At 48.4% G+C, this 23720-nt stretch overlaps 1 protein-coding gene across 1 annotated transcript in view; it reads left to right on the plus strand.

Moving 5' to 3' along the window:
- Positions 1-23720, plus strand: part of TSNAXIP1 (translin associated factor X interacting protein 1) — a 362126-nt gene that overhangs the window by 149249 nt on the left and 189157 nt on the right. Inside the window, exon 4 of the mRNA XM_085637810.1 lies at positions 9578-9701. Within this exon, the coding sequence (XP_085493936.1) occupies positions 9578-9701 (124 nt within the window). The remainder of the gene's footprint in view (positions 1-9577; positions 9702-23720) is intronic.

The raw sequence follows: 23720 nt of genomic DNA on the forward strand, positions 1-23720 counted from the left end.
GTATACAAGGAGCATTTGTATCCTGCTTCTATGCAGGATCTGGTCTATAGTCACCCATATCAGAACCTCCCGCTGCTGCTGGCAAGAAGTAAGACTACGGCAATAGGTGATATATCAAATAATAGGATTCCATGTAGGGCAATCGGAGCCCCTCGAAAGTGATATGCACTCACAGCCTGGTACATTTAAGCTACGTTTCCTCTGATTCGACATATACGACCTGATGTGAGAGTCTAGCTGGGTCAGCCATTTCCTATTGATCCATATCGGCAACATGCCAAAATGTAATTGATTCTAGATCCTGCCGCCATCTTGATCATCAGCACCCTCCCCCATAATGACAGATTCAGGCTGGCCTGTTTCACAAAGTCATACCTGGTTTTGGTCCACAGTGGGATCAAGATGTACTTTACCAATTTGTTCAGTCTTTTGTTAACATAGACGTCAAGGTACTTGAGTTTCCTACAGATATGGTTGATAACAAAGCTGCACATGCTGAACTGTGGGACATGGGCGGGACTTCACATGTACTCCAGTTGATCTTGTACCCAGAACACTAGAAAAGGGAGCAAATTAAGGACATTATGGTACGGATCAAGCTGTCAGGTTTGGAAAGACCAGTATAGAGAGGACCCCGCCCCTTATAAGGGCTGTGACCCAATACCCGTAACCTCTCTTCACTTACTTCTTTTACACCAGCACGACTGTGACAACCAACTCCGGCAGCCTATACCCTGGAAGAAAGCATTAATTCGGCAGCCCTGATTCCGACGTCATCAGGAGGGGGCCGACTGAACAGTACCTTCAGGCCAACCAGGTGACAGGGGGGAACAAGAAGAACATCACAGGATCTGAGGGCGGGACCCAGCAGGAAAACCTGGAAGAGGCAGAGTAACACAGAGGGACAACGGGAGAACGCCAAAGAGAAGAAGCCCCTTTCACAGTAATGGACACAGAGCCCAGCGGGAGTGGGGAAAGGTGTGCCGAGGAGGAGATGCCTTCATCTAAGGTCAGGATGGAGGACAAAGCTCCAGAGGTCTGGAGTGAAGCGTGGTGGTTAACCCTGGAGGAGTGAAGACGCTGCCGCAACTCAGGAGAGTTGCGTCTTACGCGGTACGTGGACCGGGGTGGGGGTGAGCAAAGGACCATAGGGATTCTGCGGGATAGAGTCTAACTGGGTAGAAAAGGGATGGAGGGGAAGGCAACCTAATAACATTACGTTTGTTTACCTTTGTTTCCTTTTGATCGTTTTGGTTTGAACTATTTTATATTTGTTCTCGACTAGTCTGTACTGCAATAGACTGCATCAGTGACAGGAGCATATAGAAGGACTATAACCTGTGGGCTACTAAGTAAAGCAGAGAGAGATATAGTCTATGACAAACCACACTTGTTTTCTTTTCTGTACACATTTCCCCTCCTTTCTAATCTCCCACAGAGGACCACCATAAGCAAAAGAGAGGGAAAATAGAGCACCTAATCATCTTTGAGATACCCTCCTAACTAACACTGCCCGTTGTGGTATTGGTTCCTATCCTACACCCAAGCACCTCCTATAGTATTACTTACCGCCATGTTCGTATCTTCTTCTCCGAGATCCTGGGACACCACAGAAGAGAGACGAACCTAAAGAGAAAAAGAAAGGAGAGAGGCCGGCGTGAAGAATGAAGAGCTGAACACTCCTTCAACCTGTTACCCTCACAGGACTCTCTAATCTTTTGTTTAATAAACAGCCAAGATTGAGAAACTCATCAAGCCTCCTAAATTAAATTTTCGCCCATCCCTCCCACAGCCAGCAAAATTAATTCTGTGTACTTCGTTTGATTAATGATTGGAGCTGATAAATGCTTTAGTGTCAGTAAAAACTGTAGGGATGACTAAGTGCAGCACAGTAGTGTTCCACTGTTTATAATCTGTGGCCCAGGCAAAAAGCCTCCACAGCTCACTATAGCTGTAGGAGAGTTGTACAGCTATTGGACCTTTGCAATAAAATCATGTCCAAGTCCGGCTGTTTCGTGTGTCCAGAAGTGGTAGTCTCATTCAATTCTGTTTAAGTCTTTCTCAGCATCAAACTAGATAGCCAGGACCCCTGTTAAATCATCTCTTGTTATCCAGAAAAGTTGAGCAAGTATCCTAAGATAGTTCCTGGACAACTTTCCAGATAAAAATGGTATAACTCGAGCACTCTATTCACCAATGTCTTCACTTGAATCTTAACAGTGTTGATCAAGGAGATGGGTCAATAGCTAGAGCAATCCAAAGAGTATTTCCCTCCTTAGGGATAAGGGCAGTAGTAGCTCAGTTGGATATCGGACCCAGCAATCCGTGTCTCCACCTCCTTGATGACAGTGTTCAGTAAGGAGCTGTATTGCTTCTGATTTGAAACAATAGGACACTATTAAACTCAGCACTCACAAGATTAGGCAAATGTACTGCCACACCTTTAAATAACACACGTACAAAAGGAACTCTGGACTCTCAAAATGAGGTAAGGAAACAGATTCAGGTGCATTTAAAATAAAACACGTGCATTTATTAATTCAACACTTTTAAGAGGAAGGCAAAATATATTGATTAATGCAGATTCCCAAATATCAATCAAAATGAGTCAAATGCATATAACATATACACAAAACAAAAAAAACATATAAAATATGTACTTGGAGCAAAGAATCTCAGGAAAATGTACATAAAGTGGATAAAGAGAACACCTCCCGAGAAAGATTCACTCATCATTCTTGTCAAGTGAGGATCTACTTGGTGTCTAGGGGGACATTCCCCTTGGGGGAATGCTACTTTGAAGTTCTTCCGAGAAGCCCATGATGGCCAGCCAAAAGTCTCAACGGGAACTACCGAAGTATTCCCTGTGCCAGTGCGTCCACTCCAATGGGCGAGCTTCTGATTCAGCGCCAAGATGTTGTGCCTTTAATACCTTTTACTCAACCTAAGGAGGAATTTTCTAGAAACCTCACCCCCTTTCTTCTGTTACGAAAACCAAGCTAACCGCACTGGTCAGGGTCAGGACAGAAGCTGGCCAGGCCCCTGTATTTTGACTCTGAGACAGAGTTGTACATGCCACACATTTCTCTGGCAACAACCATCTCTGCCTTGTGAAAGTTACCAAGCACACATCCCACACATCATGGTCCAGCGTACTCTGCATAGTGAAAAGCAAAAACAAGTGAAGAGTGAAAACATCCCCTCCCACCCTGCAACTGCGTGAGAACACAGAAAATTGAACCAGTTACACATGATGCAGTCAATGGTCAATGTGACGTTCCTAATAACATCACAGGAGCCAAATGTGCTGAGAAGCCTTGGACTGCTCTTTGCCTATGACAAGGTCTCTTATTAGACATTTCCTCCAAATGTCTTTATCGCTTTACAAAGAGTATGCACGGAAGAGAGTGTGTCGTCATTCTCATTGACATATAGCTTTGAGTGAGATTTGAAGGTCTTTTTTCAGGAGGACACCTGTAGGCTAAGGCTCACTGTGAGAAAGTGCCTCTTTTGACATGGTTAGCTCCCACTTTTTTGCCTGGTATTTGATGTGGTTTCAACTGTAGTGCACAGGGACCCTGCCAACCAGGTCCCCTGTGCCAGTGCTTCTTCCCTAAAACTGTTCCACAATTGGCCCTCCAGGCTCCCTGTAAGTCCATAGTAAATGGTAATTGGGTACCTACATCATTGAGACTGAAGAGGGTCCCCTCACCTAGGCCAGGCAGAGTGCCACTGCAACATGCATGGCCGGGTGCAGACAAAGTCGACAGGGCACACTGCCTGTGTGCCATGACAACTAGCACTGCCTAAGGTATAGGTAAGTCACCCCTCTAGCAGGCCTTACAGCCCTAAGGCAGGGTGCACTATATCACAGGTGTTGGCATATCTGCATGAGCAGATATGCCCCTACAATACTTAAGTCTATTCTTAGATATTGTAAGTGCCAGGGAAGCCATAGAGAGTATATGGGCTGGAAACTCAACAACTCGAGTTCCCCAGCCCCATGATGGATTCTCTGAATTCAGGAGTGTTTGGTACCAAACTACTCCTCTCAATAAACCCACACTGGTGTCAGTGAGGGATTTATTGAAACATGTACTCAGAAGGGCCCCCTGAAAACCTACCAACCTTGATGTGGTTACAGACTAGCTTTGGGCAGCCTGCCTCCTTCAGACATGTTTCTGGAGCCCTGGGTCGAGAGCCCCCACTCTCTTTGACCAGAAACAAAGCACATCCCGGGTGGAGGTGTCACACTTCATCCCCCAGGATGGCACAGTGCTCAAGAGGAAATCTTCAAAGGCCAGTCGCATTTTTGTAATGCGACCCCCAGCCTCTACTGCTAGCAGCAGATAGCAGCCTCTGGTTTACACCCCCACGTTGGCTGGGAAAACTGGCAGGAACAACTAGGAAGAATAGTAGGTGTGTCCACCTCTGCCAATTGCACCCCTAAGGTGAAGGAGGCGAGGTGAAGTACACCTTTCAGTCCCCGCCATCTTGAAGTCGTCAATCAGCGCTAAGACTATGCCCCCTCGCACAGGAGGGTGGCATAATTGAGTGTGTAGACACCTCAGGTAAGGTGCCCATTGGCCCTGCCTGTTACTCCTTTAAAACACCCCTGAATCTAGTATTAGGTGGCTCACCGAGACCTTGAAACTAGTTCCTGCTGACTTAGAAGAATGACAAAAAAGACGCTGTACAGAGAAGACTGTTGCCGCCCACTGACTTGGGCCCAGCCCTACCAGCATTTCTGCAGATTCAAATAACCTGCGAAAACAATGGCACCTGTCTTGCAACCAGCGATGTCCACTACCCCTGGGAGGACTGCCTTCCTTTTAAGAAGACCATAACTCCCGAGGACAGCGGCTCTGTCACCAAGAAAGCAACATAAATCAGTGATCCTTGACCACGCTGCACCCAACGTCTCCAATATGTGTCCAGGTGGCCCACTGATCCAGAAAAGGTTCCCCAGTGATCCTGAGTCCAAGTCCAGCGTTGGCTGACCCCTCCTAGACTCCACAACGATGCCTGCAGTGTGAATCCAAAGGCTACCCCGACCACGACCGGCTCTGGTAAGAAAAAGCCGATGTCAAAGGACACCCCTGCACTCAAAGCCCCTGGGCCTTGAGGAGCTCGACCGATGGTGTCCCTATGACCTACAGCACCCCAACTTACCTCTGCTGCTTCTGGTTTCCTTCGTGTAGCTTCCAGTTCATCGCCTGCAGCCTCTTTTTTGAAATCCAAGTTCCTCCATTGATTTGCATTGGGCTCCCGACTCTATGTTTGCACCCTGCTCCGGCTGCCCCTGTGCCGCTGGTGGTGTAGGTTTGGTGCTGCCTTTTGCCCCCCTGTGCTTGTATAAACCCCCAAAGCTTGAGCCCTGCAACCTCTTTACCTACTTGCAAGCAGCCAGAGGCGTAACAAAATTTGAGGAGCCCCCCCACCTGCAAGATACAGGGAGGGGCCCCCGCTCCGGATTTTATCAGGAGCTTTTGGAGGAGAGTACTGTGCTGAGGGAGCCCCCTGGCTGCCCCCCTGCAGCTCGGGGCACCACGGGGGCTGCGGGGGCCTGTGTTATGCCACTGCAAGCAGCATTTCTTCAAGCACTCCCATTCTACATTGGGTAACATTGTGCCCGATCTTCAAATGTGACCTCTGCACCTGGCCACTCCTGTGCCACTGGTGGTGCAATGTTCGTGCTTACCTGAGCCTTGCCCTCTGCTGACTCTGCAACATGAAGACTGGAACTGTAAGTGGTAGACTTACCTTCAAAACCACATTATTGTTTTCCTCCATAGGTTAACATTGCAAAGACTCAAAATTGCACTTTTGAACTTGAAAATAATTCCTATTTAGAAATTTACTTACCTTTTTAGCAAAGATCTTGGTCTTAAAATAAATCTTGAGCAAAGCTTATTTTTATTAAATTGGTGTGGATCTCTTTTTTGAGTAGTGTGCCTTTTATTGGCCATTGTATATACAACACATGTCTTACACTTCTCTGTGTTAGGCCTAAGGCTGCTCACCCACTCTACCCCAAGTAGAGCACTTTGAGTTTGTTTTGAGCCCTGTATACTTCTGGGGAAATCTCTGAACTCTGTGCATGGTATAAGCACCTAGTGGTGTCCCATATACAGAGTCAGCTTCCTACACTCGCAAATACCATTGTGCCATTCGACCCATGTCCAGATCAAGGTGTGCAGGTGAATATACAACAACTCCGCAATCCGGTATTAAAAAATCCGAGCTGTCCACAAACAGACAGCCTTGCTCTTATGTAGACTTTTTGTGGTTAACCTTGGATGTGGATTTTGTGTTTCTATATGTCCAGTGCAGTGGCGATCCAGTTGTAGTTGTAGTTTTTTCAAGGTAGGTGTGGAGCTGTTGAATGTCTAGTCTTTTCCATTGTCTGTATGACTGTTTGTTGTTGTTGATTTTTGTTGTTTCCAAAGTGTTGTTATTGATAGGTGTGTGGATCCTGTAGGTGATGATATTGTGGTAACTCCGTGCCCTAAAGTAACTAAAACTCGCGCCCCCCCATGTACAGTGACGTAATTTGTGAGGTAACTAGCAGTGCATGGCGAAGGTGCTAATTATAGTTACTTTAGGGCACTAGTTATAATTACTTGAGATAACTATAACTGGTAAATTTCTGTGGTTTTGTTAATTTAAAACAGTATGTTTTAACATACATTTTCACCTAACTATAACATTCCTTTAACCTTTGTTTTTCAGTTAATTAAAAAAAAAAATGTATCATAAAGTAATTATTACAATTCCTAAATATAACATCACTCTAACCTGTGATATTTTTCAGTGAATGTCTGTGATGTTTTTAGCGTAAAGTAAGATGTTTATCACTGTGCGCGGTGTGTGCAGTTGGACACCAAACCCCCGCTGTGCACAGCTGTGCATGACGTGTGTTTGGGCACAGGTACTGGCCTGCAGACGATCAGCCTCCCAAAGGCACACAATCCCTTTTAGAAAAGAAAAAAAAAAATATTTGGGTTCAGTTTGATCCATCCCGATGCTGGGGATCCAGAGCGAATCCCCAGAGGGGTCATGTTGAGCATCACAAGGCCCAGGGGGTCTGGGTGGCTATATTCTGGCCCTTTAGTATCTTATTTGGTTATATTTTTTTAGAACTCTGGAACCGAGGCCCTGAGTCCTAAGTTAGTGGCCTCAATTCTTTCTTGCGTCTTGTGGACAGCCAATCCCAACGTGTGGTTGAGCTCGCGGATCCTCCACAACATGAAATATACAACGTTTTGGAATCTTAATGTGTCAAAAACTACTGAATGAAATCACACCAAAAATCACATTTTCTGGACCAAGATTTAACTTTCTGCCAAATTTAGTGTAATTCAGTTCAACAGATTCTGCATTATCGCGGTTTATTTTTTCTATAGAAAAACAAATGGGGAAAATGCGATTTAGGACCCCCCTCCTTTTTCTCAGTCCCCACATGATAGATCACCTCAAAACTTTCAAGGAAAGAGCTTAGGTGGATAAGAGTTTTTTGTGAAAGATTCCCCAAAAATTCTTCAAAAGGTGCCAAACCTACAAGCAAACCAAAAAATGCTTTTTCTATGGAAACACAAACTTAACTATAAATACCCAGTGGCGACCACCGCTGGTAACATGCAAACATACATACATACATACATACATATATATATATTCACTGAAAAAACCATAGGTTTCACACATGTTATAGTTAGCTGGACATTTTACTGATAAAAAAACCAATGAAATTCCCCCGTTATAGTTACTGCAGGCAACTATAACTCACGCGACCGCAATCCTCTGCTGATGCTAATACTGTATTTAGACACTTATTTGCCCATGTCTTCTTCCATTAAATTTTAGCTTTACATATATTACAAATATTTTTTTTTCATAAAGACACATATGTCATCAGCAGAAGATTGCGGTCGCGTGAGTTATAGTTGCCTGCAGTAACTATAACGGGGGAATTTCATTGGTTTTTTATCAGTAAAATGTCCAGCTAACTATAACATGTGTGAAACCTATGGTTTTTTCAGTGAATTTGCAAGGTTTTTTAAATGCTAAGTTACTTTACACCATTCGTGGCGTGCGCGCCCAGTTAACGCAGTTCGTTCCGTGCGCGCACGGTGCGCGAAGCGCACCGTGCGCGCACAGTGAGCGCACGGTGCACTTCGCGCACCGCGCGCCCACTTTACGCAGTTAGTGCCGTGCACGCACAGTGGTCACGCGGTGCGCTGCGCGCACCGTGTGCCCACGTTAAGCGGGATGGGCCATGTACGCACGATGCGCTTCGCGCACCGTGCGCACATGGGGGACATATTTTGCGCATCTTTGTGAAATGTATTCTTCGGGCACCATTTGCACACGGGGTGGGGAGAATGTCGATAGTTTTTTTTTTTTTTATAATTTTTTACCGTGCGCGTACGGTAAGCGTACTCGGCGATTTTCCGAAAAAAAAAATTTTTTTTTTTTTGGGCTTGGGGGTGGTTTGGGGACCCCTGTATCAATGCTGGGTGGTTAGGATCTCATGAAACTGCCTCTTTACATATATTTGGGGTACGTTTTTGCTGCCCAACTCAGGAAGCGAGAGAGAAAATGGCGGCCGCCGCTTCCTGGTTTCGACCGACTCGAATGTTTACTAAGATCTAAGAGCCAATCAGAATCGCGCTCGCGCACGCCACCGTACGCGTACGGTAAGCTTACGGTAAGCGCACGGTAAGCGCACCGTAAGCTGCCACAGATATATATATTGATTTAAAGGCTATTTTCTCAGAATCTACTGAACAGATTTACACCAAACCTACAAAAGGCACTTCCTTGACCTGGGGACTACCTCTCTGCCAAATTTCATTAAATTCTGTTCAGCCGTTCGGGCTGTAGCCCTGTCTAAAGGTCCTATGGAAAAATGCATGGGAAAAACGCGTTTTGGGACCCCCCTTTTATCTCAGCCCCCGCTTGACGAATCCCCCCGAGATTTTCAGGGTAGGAGCGGAGCGTAGCGCCCCACCTATTTTGAAAAATTCGCGAGGATTCGTCGACCGGCGCCAAAGTTATTCAAAATAGAATGTTGCGGATTTCCTATGGAAACGTGGTCCTAACTATAACTACCTACTGGCGACCGCCAGTAGGTAATATATATATATATATATATATATATATATATATATATATATATATATATGTGTGGGGGGGGGGGGGGGTTGTGTATAGGGGTGTGAGTGGTTCTGTGGATGATGCCATCAGTGATATCACTGAGCATGTCATGAGTGATGTAGTATGTGAGGCGATGAGCAGTGCATTGCGTGGGCGTAAGTTATAGTTGGCTCAAGTAACTATAACTGCTGAATTTCACTGGTTTTGTACGAGTGACATGTAAGCCTAACTATAACGGCCCTATAACCTTTGTTTTTTTTCAGTGAGAGATATATATACACACACACACACACACACACACACACACACTCATACACAGAATATACAAAATAGACATAATTCACTAAGATACTAGTGTAATTTTACCTTATTTTTAGTACATGATCACTTGTGTATGTTCCTCTTTTTTTTGCTTTAGTAATTATCGGCCTGCCACCAGTATATCAAAGCCACGCTTCTTGGAGCAATTGGAAAACTACTTGAGGAGAGAGCTACAGTGCCTGGACCTGACGGGAGAGAATGTGCAGGAGACTAAGCTGCAGGTCTGAAGGCTGATCATGTTACTCTAAGGCATATTTCCTCAAGAAAAGACAAATAATCATGCCACAAATTGGGTTTTACTGAACATGACAACCTCTCTTTTTACTGAACCTCACTTGACCTTTTTACACTACCTTGGCCTCTCCCTATGCTCTGCTTTTCTTTATGCTCAACTTCTCTGAGCTCCCACACTCTCCTAGACCTGTTAAAGTGCTCACCCTAGCTCCCTAAGCCCGGCCCCTCTATATACTTCATTGGCGTCTAAGCCCAGTCTGATTATAAGCACAACCTTTATCTGTGCTTGACTTCTCTCTTTGCCAGACATCCGTCACTATGCTTTGCCAGCAACTGTGTTGCACTAATATGATCTACATTCACTCTCTTCTCCAAACATATTGTTTTCCCTAACCTTTGTCTTTCTACTTACCCTGTCATGCAGTATCTCAGCCCATTTGTATTGCTTTTTCATCTTTTTAATACTTAACCTACTCTACTTTCAACCTTCATCAATGGGGTATTTATTCCCTATGCTTGTGAGCACACCCTCTGTTTAGCTTGTTGCTGTCCACTGGAACATCCTTTGAATGTACCCAACGTTTGCTATGTCCTTTGTGTACAAGCATCGCTCTTCCGCATGTGCCTCTCATGACATGTCCTTCCTATACTTCTCTCTCCCCTCTATGCTTGTTCTCCATCTCCAAGTGCCCTCTGTGCATGTCTGACTCTCCTGCCTTTTCTTTAAACCTCTGTCTCTCACTTAGATCTCTGCCCTGTAACCTCCTTCAGACTATTTTCCTTCACTGCCTAACCTTCCCTTTCAGGTAATTTCTCAGCATGGGTAAAATCACTACAAGTGTCACCTCTTAAAGAGAAGCATTACAGCAGCTCTTTAATGGCAGAGGTAACTAGCTGGATATAGTTATACAAAGGTGAAAGGCAAGAGCTCACAAACATGTGCTTCTTTTTAGCAGATCTTTGTTTATATTGGGGTCGTGTACCTCTAGACATTGTGTATGGATAAATATAGTGAATAAGAAACTCTTAAGAAGTGTGGATCATCAACTAATCTATAGCCAGTAGTCCACATGGGCAGAGTGATTTGCATATGGCTGGGTCCAAACTGGGGTGGCATGATGGGCAAAAAAATCGATGGATTGGGATGCAGCTCAGGCGATTGCCAGTGGCTGAGATTAATTCAAGCATTCCATCCATCACCTTGTCCTTTTTGCTTTTGTCACCCTAAGTGGCCAATGGTATTCCCAGACATGGGTCCCAGTCTCACTGTGCCCCTGGATTCAAGCTATACTGGCTGATGATGGGGTGATGCCCCAGAACCGGTCCCAGGATGCTTGTTTCCGGTCCAGGGAGGATATATCCAGGCAGATCAGGCTTGACTGTTCCATGGGAAGCAGGGTAAAGACTGATTTGCATATGTCTGGGTCCAAAGTGGGGTTGCAGGTGGGCAAAAGAAATAACAATGGATTGGGATTTGGCCTGAGCATTGCCTGTGGCTGAGAATTATTCAAGCATTCCATCCATCACCTCGTAGTTTTTGAACCCACAGGCTGACGGAGGACGATCTCTCCTTATTTCAGCAGGAAGTGGCGCTTTCTTGGCCAAGAGAGCTTTAGAAGTAGATCGTGGTTGTTGTTCCCTCTACTTTCTGGTATCCCAGAAGGACAGGGGCTTTGGTCCTATCATAGACCTGCCCCCTCTCAATTTCTTCATGAAAAAGGAGAAATTCAGAATGTTCATGCTCGCACAAGTTTTGTCTGCCCTGGACCCATGAGACTGGATGGTAGCACTGGACTTGCAGAACACATACTTCCACATACTCGTCCTGCCTGCCAACAGATATTACCTGTGGTTCACGGTAGGTTACGTGCACTTTCATTCACGCGCTCCGCTTTGGCCTTTTCAGCACCCCTCGGCTGTTCACTAAAGGGATGGCAGTTCTTGCAGCTCATCTGCAGGGATCAGGAGTGCCAGTCTTCCCCTATCTAGACGATGGGCTGTTGAAGTCGGCCTGCCCCTGATAGTCGTTCCCACCTCCATTCTACGGGGGACCTCCTGCATTCGCTGGGGTTCACTATCAATGTGCTGAAGTCACACCTTGCCCCTTCTCAAATGCTTCCTTTCATCTGGGCTGTTCTAGACATGCGCTTTGGTGGAAGTGATGTCGTGACACAGTGCTCGAGCAGTGGAGGATCACTTGAGCCTGTCAGAGGAGGTGTTTCTCCAGGCTCTGTGCTCTGGTCAATGCTCAGGTTTGGGATCCAGAGAAGGTCCCCAGACCAGAGCTAGCCTTGTTCCGCCCCCCCCAACTGGCTGACTTCCTCACTGACTTCAGCAGCCCCTGCCCAAAAGCCCAGGCTGGCTAGGTTCCCTCCTGCGCTCTCACCCTTTGCCTGGTCCCGGTTCAGCAGCCCAAGAGCATAGGAGTGCAGAGGGCGGTGCAGGGGCAAGTGTCCTGATCGGGTGTTTTTCGCCCGTGTGCAGCAGAGGTGCTGGGTGCTGTGCCCTCCACCCCCCCCCCCCCCATGCCTTCGCTAGGCCGGTTGGGCTGTAGGAGCCCGGGAGGCCTGTTAGGTCGAAGCCCAGAGAGCCGGGAATCCAGGACCAATCAACCCCCCCCAAGGAAAGACTGGGCATGTTGGCGGTGTGGCAGTAGAAGGGGCCATTGGGGTAGACAATCCAAGGAGAGAATGAAGCGGCTGCACTCAGCTGCAGCAGAGTGTGTGCCTCGGGTAGCCCATGGAAGCGGCCCAGCTAGTTCCGTGTGCAGTTTTTGGGCGCACCCGGTAATCCCCTCTCTAATCCACCACCCCTGTTCCACCTCGAGCCTCAGCGACTAGCAAAGCTTCAACAAGGAACACACGAACAACAAGTGCAAGCTGAAACATTAGAAGACGCTAGAAATGACAAACTGCAAAATATGTTGGGTCCACTTCAAGAGGTGCCAAAAAAAGAAATTAGATCAGGAAAAATCAGGCAGTTACTGAGGCAGAAGAATCCTTACTAGAAGCGGGCATCAGAAAAATCAAATATGAGCAAGATAACTAAAATAAGTGAATCGCGAAGATACCCAAAGGAACACCCTGAAATCGCTGATTCTAACCCTGTTTGGTAAAGTGGACTCAAGAAATTAAAGCGAATAAAAGCTCCAAATATACCTTTTTCAAGCGGGACAGTTGAGCGGACACCGCTCCCCTCGAATACAATATCTTGACGGCTGGGAATGTAGTACACAACGATGTACTGGACTGGTGACCTTCCTAGCTGTCTGGAGACATTATCGGAATGTATCGTAACCTATGTTCCAGATTGCACAAAATGCCTATATGGTATCCTATGCCTTATAGATAACTAATGTAATCACTGCAATTGGTAAAACGATGTACCTTCCCATGGAAAAGCTTAATAAAGTTTGTTAAAAAAAATATATATACCTTTTTCAAAGACCCAGAAGCCGCAATCTACTCAATGCCCTGAGGCGTAACGGGCCTTTTGACACCACAGACCCCTCAGAAAATAACACAGAGTCTAACTCAACAAGAGAAACAAATAGAAGCATTATACGACCTTGTGTATGACCGTGATCAAGACTCAGACTTATCAGATGTCCTACCCACTAAGGAAGGGTCTAACAAAGTAGACACAATCCAAACTCAAAAACCATAACTAAAAAGACCCAGATCCATGCCATAGAACTTACAAATCCTGCCTCCACAGTAAGCAACAGAGGTAACACTGAGATGAGCAAGAGGAGTGAGACAGGCATCTCACCCCAACATAGACTACATGGAAACAACCTAAGCAATAGAGATAATAAAACAAACACAAACCTTCCAAAAATGAACACACACATGGGTGAGGTAAAGCTTTCACACTCCACACCTAGAGTCACCACAAAACAGGAAAGAACCCAAGGAATAAAAGCTGCTGCACAGGCACTTCAGGACGACCTGAAAGTTCCAGGTTGAGAACAATTACCCTCTCAACCAAAGAGGATCTCTTATAGGCCAATGAAGTAAAAACTGTTAATCAGGCGAGGGAAGCTAAAGGGTTAAAGAAAAAAAGATCTCAACATGACAACAGAAAACAATATGGCGATACTTGATAAACGTCCCTGAAACAACGATAAGCTCGCCCGAATTTCTTTTGATACCTCTTTTTACTTCACTCAACCGTACTCAAATACTCTGCAAAACATCGACCAAAGCGGTCAAATAAGTACTGGTCTGAAAATGGCACAAGGGCATCCGAGTGATGAACTGGGCCTGCCAGTCTTTGCTCTACATCTCATTACTACATACCTTACAATCCTCAACAGAGGCACTTACAATGCAATCCGACCAACTGGATATCCAAATAGATCTAATGAATATAATAGCTACCTATACTTCAGGCTTTAACACCAAGCTGGAAAGACTAACAGATCTAATAATAAGAGCCCAATCGATCCACTCACCACTGCAAGCGTCCTGTGCATGTAGCCCAATAATTGACAAATTAAGCGCCTTACCAACAATATTTGAGAAGATAATAACCATCAGAAAAGTCAAACTGGCTAATAACTCTTCCACTGGCTGTTGACCGTAAGAAAATATCAAATATAACACAAAGCAAGAAGAGAAATCTGTTGACCTGTGCCAGCCCATTGGGGAAGTGAGTGAGCCTCAAATAAGCAGGAAACAATAAGGGCAAATTCGGAAAAGGTCCAGCAGCCTCCAACAGAAAGAGCAAGTACGGATGAGCCCAAAATGGGTAGCCAAATGAGAAGACAAAAAAAAACATGAAAGAAAAGCAAGAAACAAAACCAGCCAGAGTATACCCTATATTTGGAACAACACAAGATAGCAAGGGTGAATAAGGCTTATCTAAGAATCTCACAAGTACCAATTCAGCATCCAGAGCAAGGGAGGAGGTCGACATACTGGAAGAGTCAAGCTCCAATAAAGGTTCTGGACTACAATCCCTGTCCATAGATATCTCGGTTAGCTTAACAAAATTTGACATAGTTGAAGAAGCCACCCAAATGGTTGTGAAAGACACAAGAAAAACATTAGCCGGAGAGGAAACCTCCAATGGAACACTGTTAACATCAACAACCCAACACAAATGGGGAAAAAAAACGCAAAAGTGACGAGAGCTATACAGCAAAGCCCACCAATTAGGGATAACAATGCCTATTAACCAGGGAACAGGACTAGCATTATGGAAGAAAAAGTAATAAGCAACAAGTGGGACACTACTTTGAACAGAATAAACGACACATCGGAAGTCGGACACAGCCAACAAGCTCTACCAACAAAAGCCCCAAAACACAGTGCCCAGAAGACTGAGTTTCAAAGACTAGAAGGGAAAGTAATATGCGACCAGACAGAGAATTCACAGGCGGACTAGCCCTCCACCTACCCACAAGATGGTAGGCTATCAGTCAACATTATAATGGACAGTACAACCCCTCAATTAAAACACAGGTTATTGATGAAACCCACAAGAAGCTAAACCTGTTGGAACGCACTAAACAATCACACTTGAACTGGATAAATTCTCCTCCATTTACAAATGCAACGCAACAAATAATTCTAACACCAGAATACAATTTGCAGGGTCGGCATGACATCCTTAATAGGGGGAACATTTTAAAACTGACAGCAGAAATCCCAGGGCTAAAACATCTAGAAACCTCGGATAGTCTTTGTTGGAAACAGCCCACTCCCACTCCGCAGGGTGGTGGTGGACTCCCCGAACACACTGTGGTAGCTTGGCTCGAGTGGTCAGGAATCAGGCACCGTGCTAAGCGTACAATATACCCATACAATAACCATGCGTGCATCCGTTCCAAAAACGACTCTACACCGTAAAAATTATGAAAATATGTTTCTTTATCTTTTTCTCTTAGTTGCTGATTGGGAAAATAAATAGGTCAATCACAATATACAAATTTTAAATAGAGCAGGTCAAATAAATATTATCTGAAAATTCAATAAATAGGGATGATCATAAATACAAGGGACATAAATATCAGTGCAGGTAATACAGGCAATTAAATATTTTGAGGCAATAAATACTGGACCAATAAATATTGTACACCATCAAGTCCTGTGGACCTATAAATATAGTGAAGCAATAAATAGGTAAAAACTCAATAAATTCAGTGCCCCCCAATAAATTATTAAAAGTATACAGCAACACTCATGTAATCAGATGACTTCAATTTCTAAGGGCTGATTTGGCCCAGGCACAGCTTGTAGGGTTGTGGAAGGCTTGAGGGGGGCTACTCCCTGGCTGGGACAAGGCTGAGGCCTAAACTGAGGTAGATCAAGGGGGGAATACCAGTGCCCTGGCTTTCTCTCTCCACACAACCTCTCTAGGTTAGTCCCAGTTCACCCCTGGCACAGTCAGGTTGGTTTCAGCACCTCCCTAGCCCCTTAGAGCAGTCTCTCAGGTCTCCACAGGGCCTTAGGCGCCCTCTACTCCACTTACTGCCCTTTTTCTGATGTTCCGACGCCGCTGGAGTCGTGTCGACGCCGTGAGGCGGTTCCGGTTCGGTCTCGGCGGCCTCGGCACAATGTCAGTTCTTTGACGACGCCGGTAGGCGGTTCCGGTCCGATGTCGGTGGCCTCGGTTCGATCTCGACCTCCGATTCGACGGCGTCGGCAGTCTCTTACTCGATGTCGACTTCGGGCGGCTCCGGTCCGATGGCGCTCTCGGCTCCGATGACGTCGGCCGGCCTGGCCTCGATGTCAACTTCCGGCGACTCCGGGGTGCGATCCTCACCCCCGACCTCCGGTGCTCCTCCTCTCAGGTTCCGGGCGACTCCGGAGTGCGATCCTCACTCCCGACCTCCGGTGCTCCTCTACCTCGGTCTCCGACGACTCCGGAGGGCGGACTTCACTCCTCCGATGACGCCGCTCGCTCGACCTCGGTTCACTTCCTCCTCGACCTCTGGTATTCCTCACGACCTCCGTCGGCGCCCTCTCACGACCTCAGGCGGCTCCGGGTACGACGTCTGCTACCTCAGTCAGCGCCGCTTCTCCACCTCGGGCTCCAGGTCTCAGGCTACTCGACGCCGGGCTCCAGGGAAACCAGTTTTCAGGTCAGGATCTTGCTGCTTTCTGTTTCTAAGGCCTGTTCCTGCTGTCCAGGTCCTTAGGATGAGTTTTTCTGGCTTCTTCCCACACAGGGCTACAGGCTGGGATCCATCAGTAGGGACAAGTATCAAGGGTGGGTTTATGGACCCCACTCCAGGCACAAGTTTCCACCCCTGCTGCTTCACTCCTTCCTCCTTCACTGTTGTGCTCCTCTCTCTTCACCAGTCAGGTGCCAACTGCCAGCTCCAACTGCCAACACTCTGTCTTAACCTCCCAACATTCTAAACCGCCTCCAACTGTCACAGAGTTCTGGAATGTTCTGGAAGGTGCTGGTAGGTTCCAGTGGATGCTGGTGATGTCACAGGTGGCCACCATTTTGTGCTTCAGGCCCTCAGACAGAAGTTTCAGGGGTAGCTAAAATGGCTCCCTGAATCTGTAGCAACACGAAAAAGTCTGGTGGTTCCCAAAAAGGAAAAATTCAAACAGGGTTTGAGGCAAAAGTGGGACAAAATAAATAATGATGAGGAGGGATCACCCAAAGGGCTGACAGGTCTAACACGCGTCCCCCCCAGCTGAAAGTGGGGAGAGCTACCCAACCCCTTGGGAGTTCTCATCACTAAGGCGGAAATACCTTGAGAGACCGTCTGCATTGGCGTGGTCCACTCCAGGCCGATGTTCCACCTGAAAGTCCATTCCCTGTAGGGAAATAGACCACCTCAACAACTTGGGATTCTCCCCCTTCATTTGCATCAGCCAACGAAGGGGTCTGTGGTCGGTCTGAACCAGGAAGTGCGAGCCAAACAGGTATGGCCGCAACTTCTTCAGAGCCCATACCACTGCAAAGGCTTCACACTCTATTGCACTCCACTTCTGTTCCCTGGGAAGTAGTCTCCGGGATAGGAAGACCACGGGTTGATCCAGACCCTCTTCGTTGAGTTGCGATAACACTGCCCCAATGCCATGTTCTGATGCATCTGTCTGGACAATGAACTTCTTGGAAAAGTCTGGGGCCCTTAAGACCGGGGCCTCGCACATGGCTTTCTTCAATTTCTCAAAGGCTTGCTGACAAGCCTCCGTCCAGACTACCCGTCGAGGTTGTTTCTTGGACGTGAGCTCCGTGAGGGGGGCTACGATGGTACCGTACCCCTTCACGAAGCGGCGGTAATATCCCGTGAGGCCCAAAAATGCTCGGACCTCAGTCTGTGTCTTGGGGGGTTCCCAGGCCATGATGGCCTCGATCTTCGCCTGGAGGGGTTGCACCGTTCCCCTACCCACCAAGTGTCCAAGGTACACTACCGACCCCTGCCCGATCTGGCACTTGCTGGCCTTGATCGTCAATCCAGCTTGTCTCAGGGCCTGGAGAACAGCTTGCAGGTGACGCAAGTGATCCTCCCAGCTGTTACTGAAGACGGCTATGTCATCCAGATAAGCAGCAGAGAAACTCTCCATCCCGGTGAGGATCTGGTTTACCAGGCGCTGAAACGTGGCAGGTGCGTTCTTGAGCCCAAAGGGCATCACACAGAACTGGTAGTGGCCATTGGGCGTGGAGAAGGCTGACCTTTCCCTTGCTCCATCAGTCAAAGAGATCTGCCAGTACCCCGAAGTAAGGTCAAAGGTACTTAGATATTGGGCAGCTCCCAGCCGGTCAATTAATTCATCCGCCCTAGGGATCGGATGAGCATCAGTTTTTGTCACTGAATTCAGTCCCCGGTAGTCCACACAGAACCTCAGTTCTGGTTGGGCACCCGGTGGTGCAGCTTTTGGTACTAACACCACCGGACTGGACCAGGGGCTGCTAGAAGGTTCAATCACTCCTAGCTCCAGCATCTTAGTGACCTCACTATGAATGCTGGCCTTCACCTTGTCTGACATCCGGTAGATCTTGGACTTCACAGGTGGGCTGTCTCCTGTGTCCACGTCATGGACGCACAGGTGAGTCCTACCCGGGACAAGGGAGAACAACGAAGAGTACTGCCCCAGGACCTGGCGACAGTCCTCCTGCTGTTCAGGAGTTAGAGATGGGGAGAGAATCACTCCCTCCACCGACCCATCCTTTTCTTGAGACGCAAACAGATCAGGGAGAGGCTCGCTTTCCACGTCCTCTCCTCCGTCAGTCACCATCATCAAGATGACTTCGGGCCTCTCGTGGTGGGGTTTGAGGCGGTTGGCATGCAGCACCCGCAGGGGCTGACGAGGGGTCTTCAGGTCCACCAAGTAGGTAGCCTTACCCTTCTTCTCCAACACCTCAAAGGGTCCTGACCAGCGATCCTGGAGGGCGCTAAGCTCTCCGGGTTCGATCACCCACACCTTCTGGCCAGGCTCCAACTCCACCGGGTGAGCATTGTGGTCATACCACGCCTTCATCACTGCTTGGCTGGCTTCCAAGTTGTCAGAAGCTTGCTTCCACAACTTAGCCATTTGGCTCCGGAAGGCCAGCATGTAGCTCACCACATCCTGGGGGAGCTTTCTGGGAGTTCTTTCCCATCCGTCTCTCACCAGGTTAAGAGGTCCACGTACAGGGTGCCCATACAGAAGCTCGAAGGGGCTGAAGCCCACTCCCTTCTGTGGCACTTCCCTGTATGAAAAGAGTAAACAGGGTAGGAGGACGTCCCATTTCCTCCGCAGGCTTTCAGGCAGACTTCTGATCATGCCTTTTAAGGTTTTGTTAAACCTTTCCACCAGACCATTGGTCTGGGGGTGGTAAGGAGTTGTGAACCGGTAGGTCACTCCACACTCCTTCCACATTGCCCGCATATATGCTGACATGAAGTTGGTCCCCCTGTCGGACACAACTTCCTTGGGAAAACCCACTCGGGTAAAGATTCCCATCAGGGCCCTAGCCACAACAGGTGCTGTTATGGTCCTCAGAGGTATTGCCTCTGGGTACCGTGTGGCATGATCCACCAGAACCAGGATAAACCTGTGACCAGCTGTAGTTGGTGGATCTAATGGACCCACAATGTCGATGCCCACCCTTTCAAAGGGGGTGCTAACGACAGGAAGTGGTTCCAGGGGAGCTTTCAGCTTCACCCCTGTTTTCCCACTGGCTTGGCAAGACACACATGTCCGGCAGTAGGTATCGGACGACACTTTCATCTGAGGCCAATAAAAGTGTGGGACAAGACGGGCGAAGGTCTTGTCTTGCCCCAGGTGTCCTGCCAATGGTATCTCGTGAGCCAACTCCAGAAGGAAGGCTCGATAACGTTGAGGGACTACCAAGGCTCGTGACGATCCATGTAGGGGTGCCTTGGGTTCACTGTAGAGGAGGCCATCCTCCCAGTAAACACTGTAGTTCCCTTCAACGTTCCCTGCTGCCTGGGCTTCGGCCTGTCGCCTCAGCCCCTCAAGGGTAGGGCATTCCCTCTGCCCCTGGCAGAATTCCTCCCTGGACGGGCCTCCCTCCACGTGCCACTCGGCCGGGATGGGTAGGTCCTCCAGGTTGGTAACGTCCCCCTCCGCAGACTCCTGGTCCACCACCTCCGGTGGCCTATCCGTCCTACGGGGTGGAGACGCCGAGGCAGGCTCCTCCTGTCCTCGGTTCTTCCCTTGACTGGCAGCTGGCTGGGCCTTTGTTCCAGGCTCCAGCCGGAATGAACTCCCTCTTCGGGTAGTCGCGGACCTTGTGCTAACACAGGCCCAGTCAGGTGTACCCAGCATCTCGGTGTGAGTCCGGTATTCCACCTCCTTCCAAGCGTTGTGCTCCATGTCATTTCCCAGCAGACAATCGACTGGCACGGCAGGGCTTACGGCAACTCGAAGTGAACCTGCAACCCCCCCCCATTCAAAGGGAACCTCGGCCACGGGATAGTGGCCTGTTCTGCCGTCAGCCATCGCGGCTGGGTGGAGTACATCGGGAATTACCTGCTCTGGAGACACCAGCTGGCTACGCACCATAGTCATACTGGCTCCTGTGTCTCTCAGAGCCTCCCCTCTTTGGCCGTTGATGGTGATCCACTGCCCATACTTTGCGGTATTTGCGGGCACCTGGATCTTGGGAACCATCTCCCGTTCTCCCAGGGACACTAAAGTGACACCCGCCCACTCCCTTCCCTTAGTTAAGGGCATCTCCTCCCCGAGCACTACACTAGCTACTCCGGGGGTCTTTCCTCCCGTGGGAGGGGGTGATCGTTTCTGACACTTCGGGTCTCCTTTATAGTGTCCAACGCCACCGCACTCGTAGCAATGGACAACCCTTGGCTGCTGACTCTGGCCAGGATTAGGGTTTCTGGGTGGGTTAGCCTTAGAGGTGAATCCTGTTCCCTTCCCTTGGAAGTTATTTTGGGGGCCTTTGGAGAACTCCTTTTTCTTTTCCCCTCCCTCTTTCTTCTGGGGGGCGCCCTGTCCGGCCTTTTGAGTATCCCCTCCAGTCCCCCTTGTGGACACCCGGGTACTAGCCCAAATGTCCGCCTCCTCAGCAAGCTTCCGGGGACTGGTCAGCTTGCTATCCACCAGGTGTTGCCGCAGTTCAGGGAAACATTTCTCGAGCAGGTGTTCCTTCAGTACTAGGTCAAACAACCCCTCGTAGTTCCTCACTTCACTGCCCTGAATCCAACCTTCCATTGCCTTCTTTGCATAGTCCAGGAAGTCCACCCAATTCTGTGTGCCCAGTTTGTGACTACCCCTGAACTTCTGTCTGTACTTTTCAGGTGTTAGTCCAAACTTTCTGATGAGCGCCAGTTTCATGGTGGGGTAGTGGGTCTGCTCATCCTCTTCGAGGGCCAATAAAGCATCCCTACCAGCGGGAGGCATGTACTTATACAATCCTCCTCCCCAATACTTCACTGGAACCCCATGGGCCCTCAACGAGACCTCATAGGCTGCTAGCCACTTGGCGATGTCGTCACCCGCCCCATAGCTAGCTACTATGTCCTTTGGCAGGTAAGGTTTGGATTCCCTGGTGATTTCTTGGTCTTTGCTGCCACCATTAGGAACAGTTGGTGCCCCAATTCTTAGGATCTGAAGCTCTATCTCTTTCAGTCTTATCTCATGAGCCATCTTCTGTTTCTCCGTCTCATGAGCCATCCTCTGTTCCTCCTTCTCCTTCTCCAGCTTTGCTAAGTCCCATGTGAGCTGTCTTTTCTCCCTCCGATCTGCTAACTCCACTTCGGATAAGCCCCCACTAGAGACAGTGCTGCCCTTCCTAGAAAGTGTCCTGGGCCCTGCTGACAGGTTCCCCACCTCAGGTTGGTACATCTCAGCCCCCTCGGGGTCAGGCTCTCCATCCCTGTCTTCCTCCTCAGCCTTGCTTTCTCGGCGTGCCTCCCCCCAAGCCCTTAAGCTGGTTTGGAGTGCACCCTTCTTTGCTCCTGGGGGGCAGTACACCCCCTCCCGCTGGCAAAACTCCCTGAGTTGGGCCACAGTGTACGTTTCTAAGTCTTCCAGTACAAACTCCATCTTGCCCACTCAGGTTAGAGGACAGGTTTTGTGCAGTAACAATGCAGGGGGGTACCTTTAATAATACCTCCTCCCACCACCAGAGTAAATTTGGAAAAAACAAAATCCCACAATTAGGAAGGCCGCTTTGAGAAAACTCCCGGTGTAGGCCTATGGACTACCCACAGTTATTGTTGAGTATATGTAGGCACAGCTCGATCCCACCGCTGAACACCAATTTATGTTGGAAACAGCCCACTCCCACTCCGCAGGGTGGTGGTGGACTCCCCGAACACACTGTGGTAGCTTGGCTCGAGTGGTCAGGAATCAGGCACCGTGCTAAGCGTACAATATACCCATACAATAACCATGCGTGCATCCGTTCCAAAAACGACTCTACACCGTAAAAATTATGAAAATATGTTTCTTTATCTTTTTCTCTTAGTTGCTGATTGGGAAAATAAATAGGTCAATCACAATATACACATTTTAAATAGAGCAGGTCAAATAAATATTATCTGAAAATTCAATAAATAGGGATGATCATAAATACAAGGGACATAAATATCAGTGCAGGTAATACAGGCAATTAAATATTTTGAGGCAATAAATACTGGACCAATAAATATTGTACACCATCAAGTCCTGTGGACCTATAAATATAGTGAAGCAATAAATAGGTAAAAACTCAATAAATACAGTGCCCCCCAATAAATTATTAAAAGTATACAGCAACACTCATGTAATCAGATGACTTCAATTTCTAAGTGCTGATTTGGCCCAGGCACAGCTTGTAGGGTTGTGGAAGGCTTGAGGGGGGCTACTCCCTGGCTGGGACAAGGCTGAGGCCTAAACTGAGGTAGATCAAGGGGGGAATACCAGTGCCCTGGCTTTCTCTCTCCACACAACCTCTCTAGGTTAGTCCCAGTTCACCCCTGGCACAGTCAGGTTGGTTTCAGCACCTCCCTAGCCCCTTAGAGCAGTCTCTCAGGTCTCCACAGGGCCTTAGGCGCCCTCTACTCCACTTACTGCCCTTTTTCTGATGTTCCGACGCCGCTGGAGTCGTGTCGACGCCGTGAGGCGGTTCCGGTTCGGTCTCGGCGGCCTCGGCACAATGTCAGTTCTTTGACGACGCCGGTAGGCGGTTCCGGTCCGATGTCGGTGGCCTCGGTTCGATCTCGACCTCCGATTCGACGGCGTCGGCAGTCTCTTACTCGATGTCGACTTCGGGCGGCTCCGGTCCGATGGCGCTCTCGGCTCCGATGACGTCGGCCGGCCTGGCCTCGATGTCAACTTCCGGCGACTCCGGGGTGCGATCCTCACCCCCGACCTCCGGTGCTCCTCCTCTCAGGTTCCGGGCGACTCCGGAGTGCGATCCTCACTCCCGACCTCCGGTGCTCCTCTACCTCGGTCTCCGACGACTCCGGAGGGCGGACTTCACTCCTCCGATGACGCCGCTCGCTCGACCTCGGTTCACTTCCTCCTCGACCTCTGGTATTCCTCACGACCTCCGTCGGCGCCCTCTCACGACCTCAGGCGTACGACGTC

Source organism: Triturus cristatus, chromosome 12 (assembly GCF_964204655.1).
Source record: "Triturus cristatus chromosome 12, aTriCri1.1, whole genome shotgun sequence".
NCBI classification, from domain to species: Eukaryota; Metazoa; Chordata; class Amphibia; order Caudata; family Salamandridae; genus Triturus; species Triturus cristatus.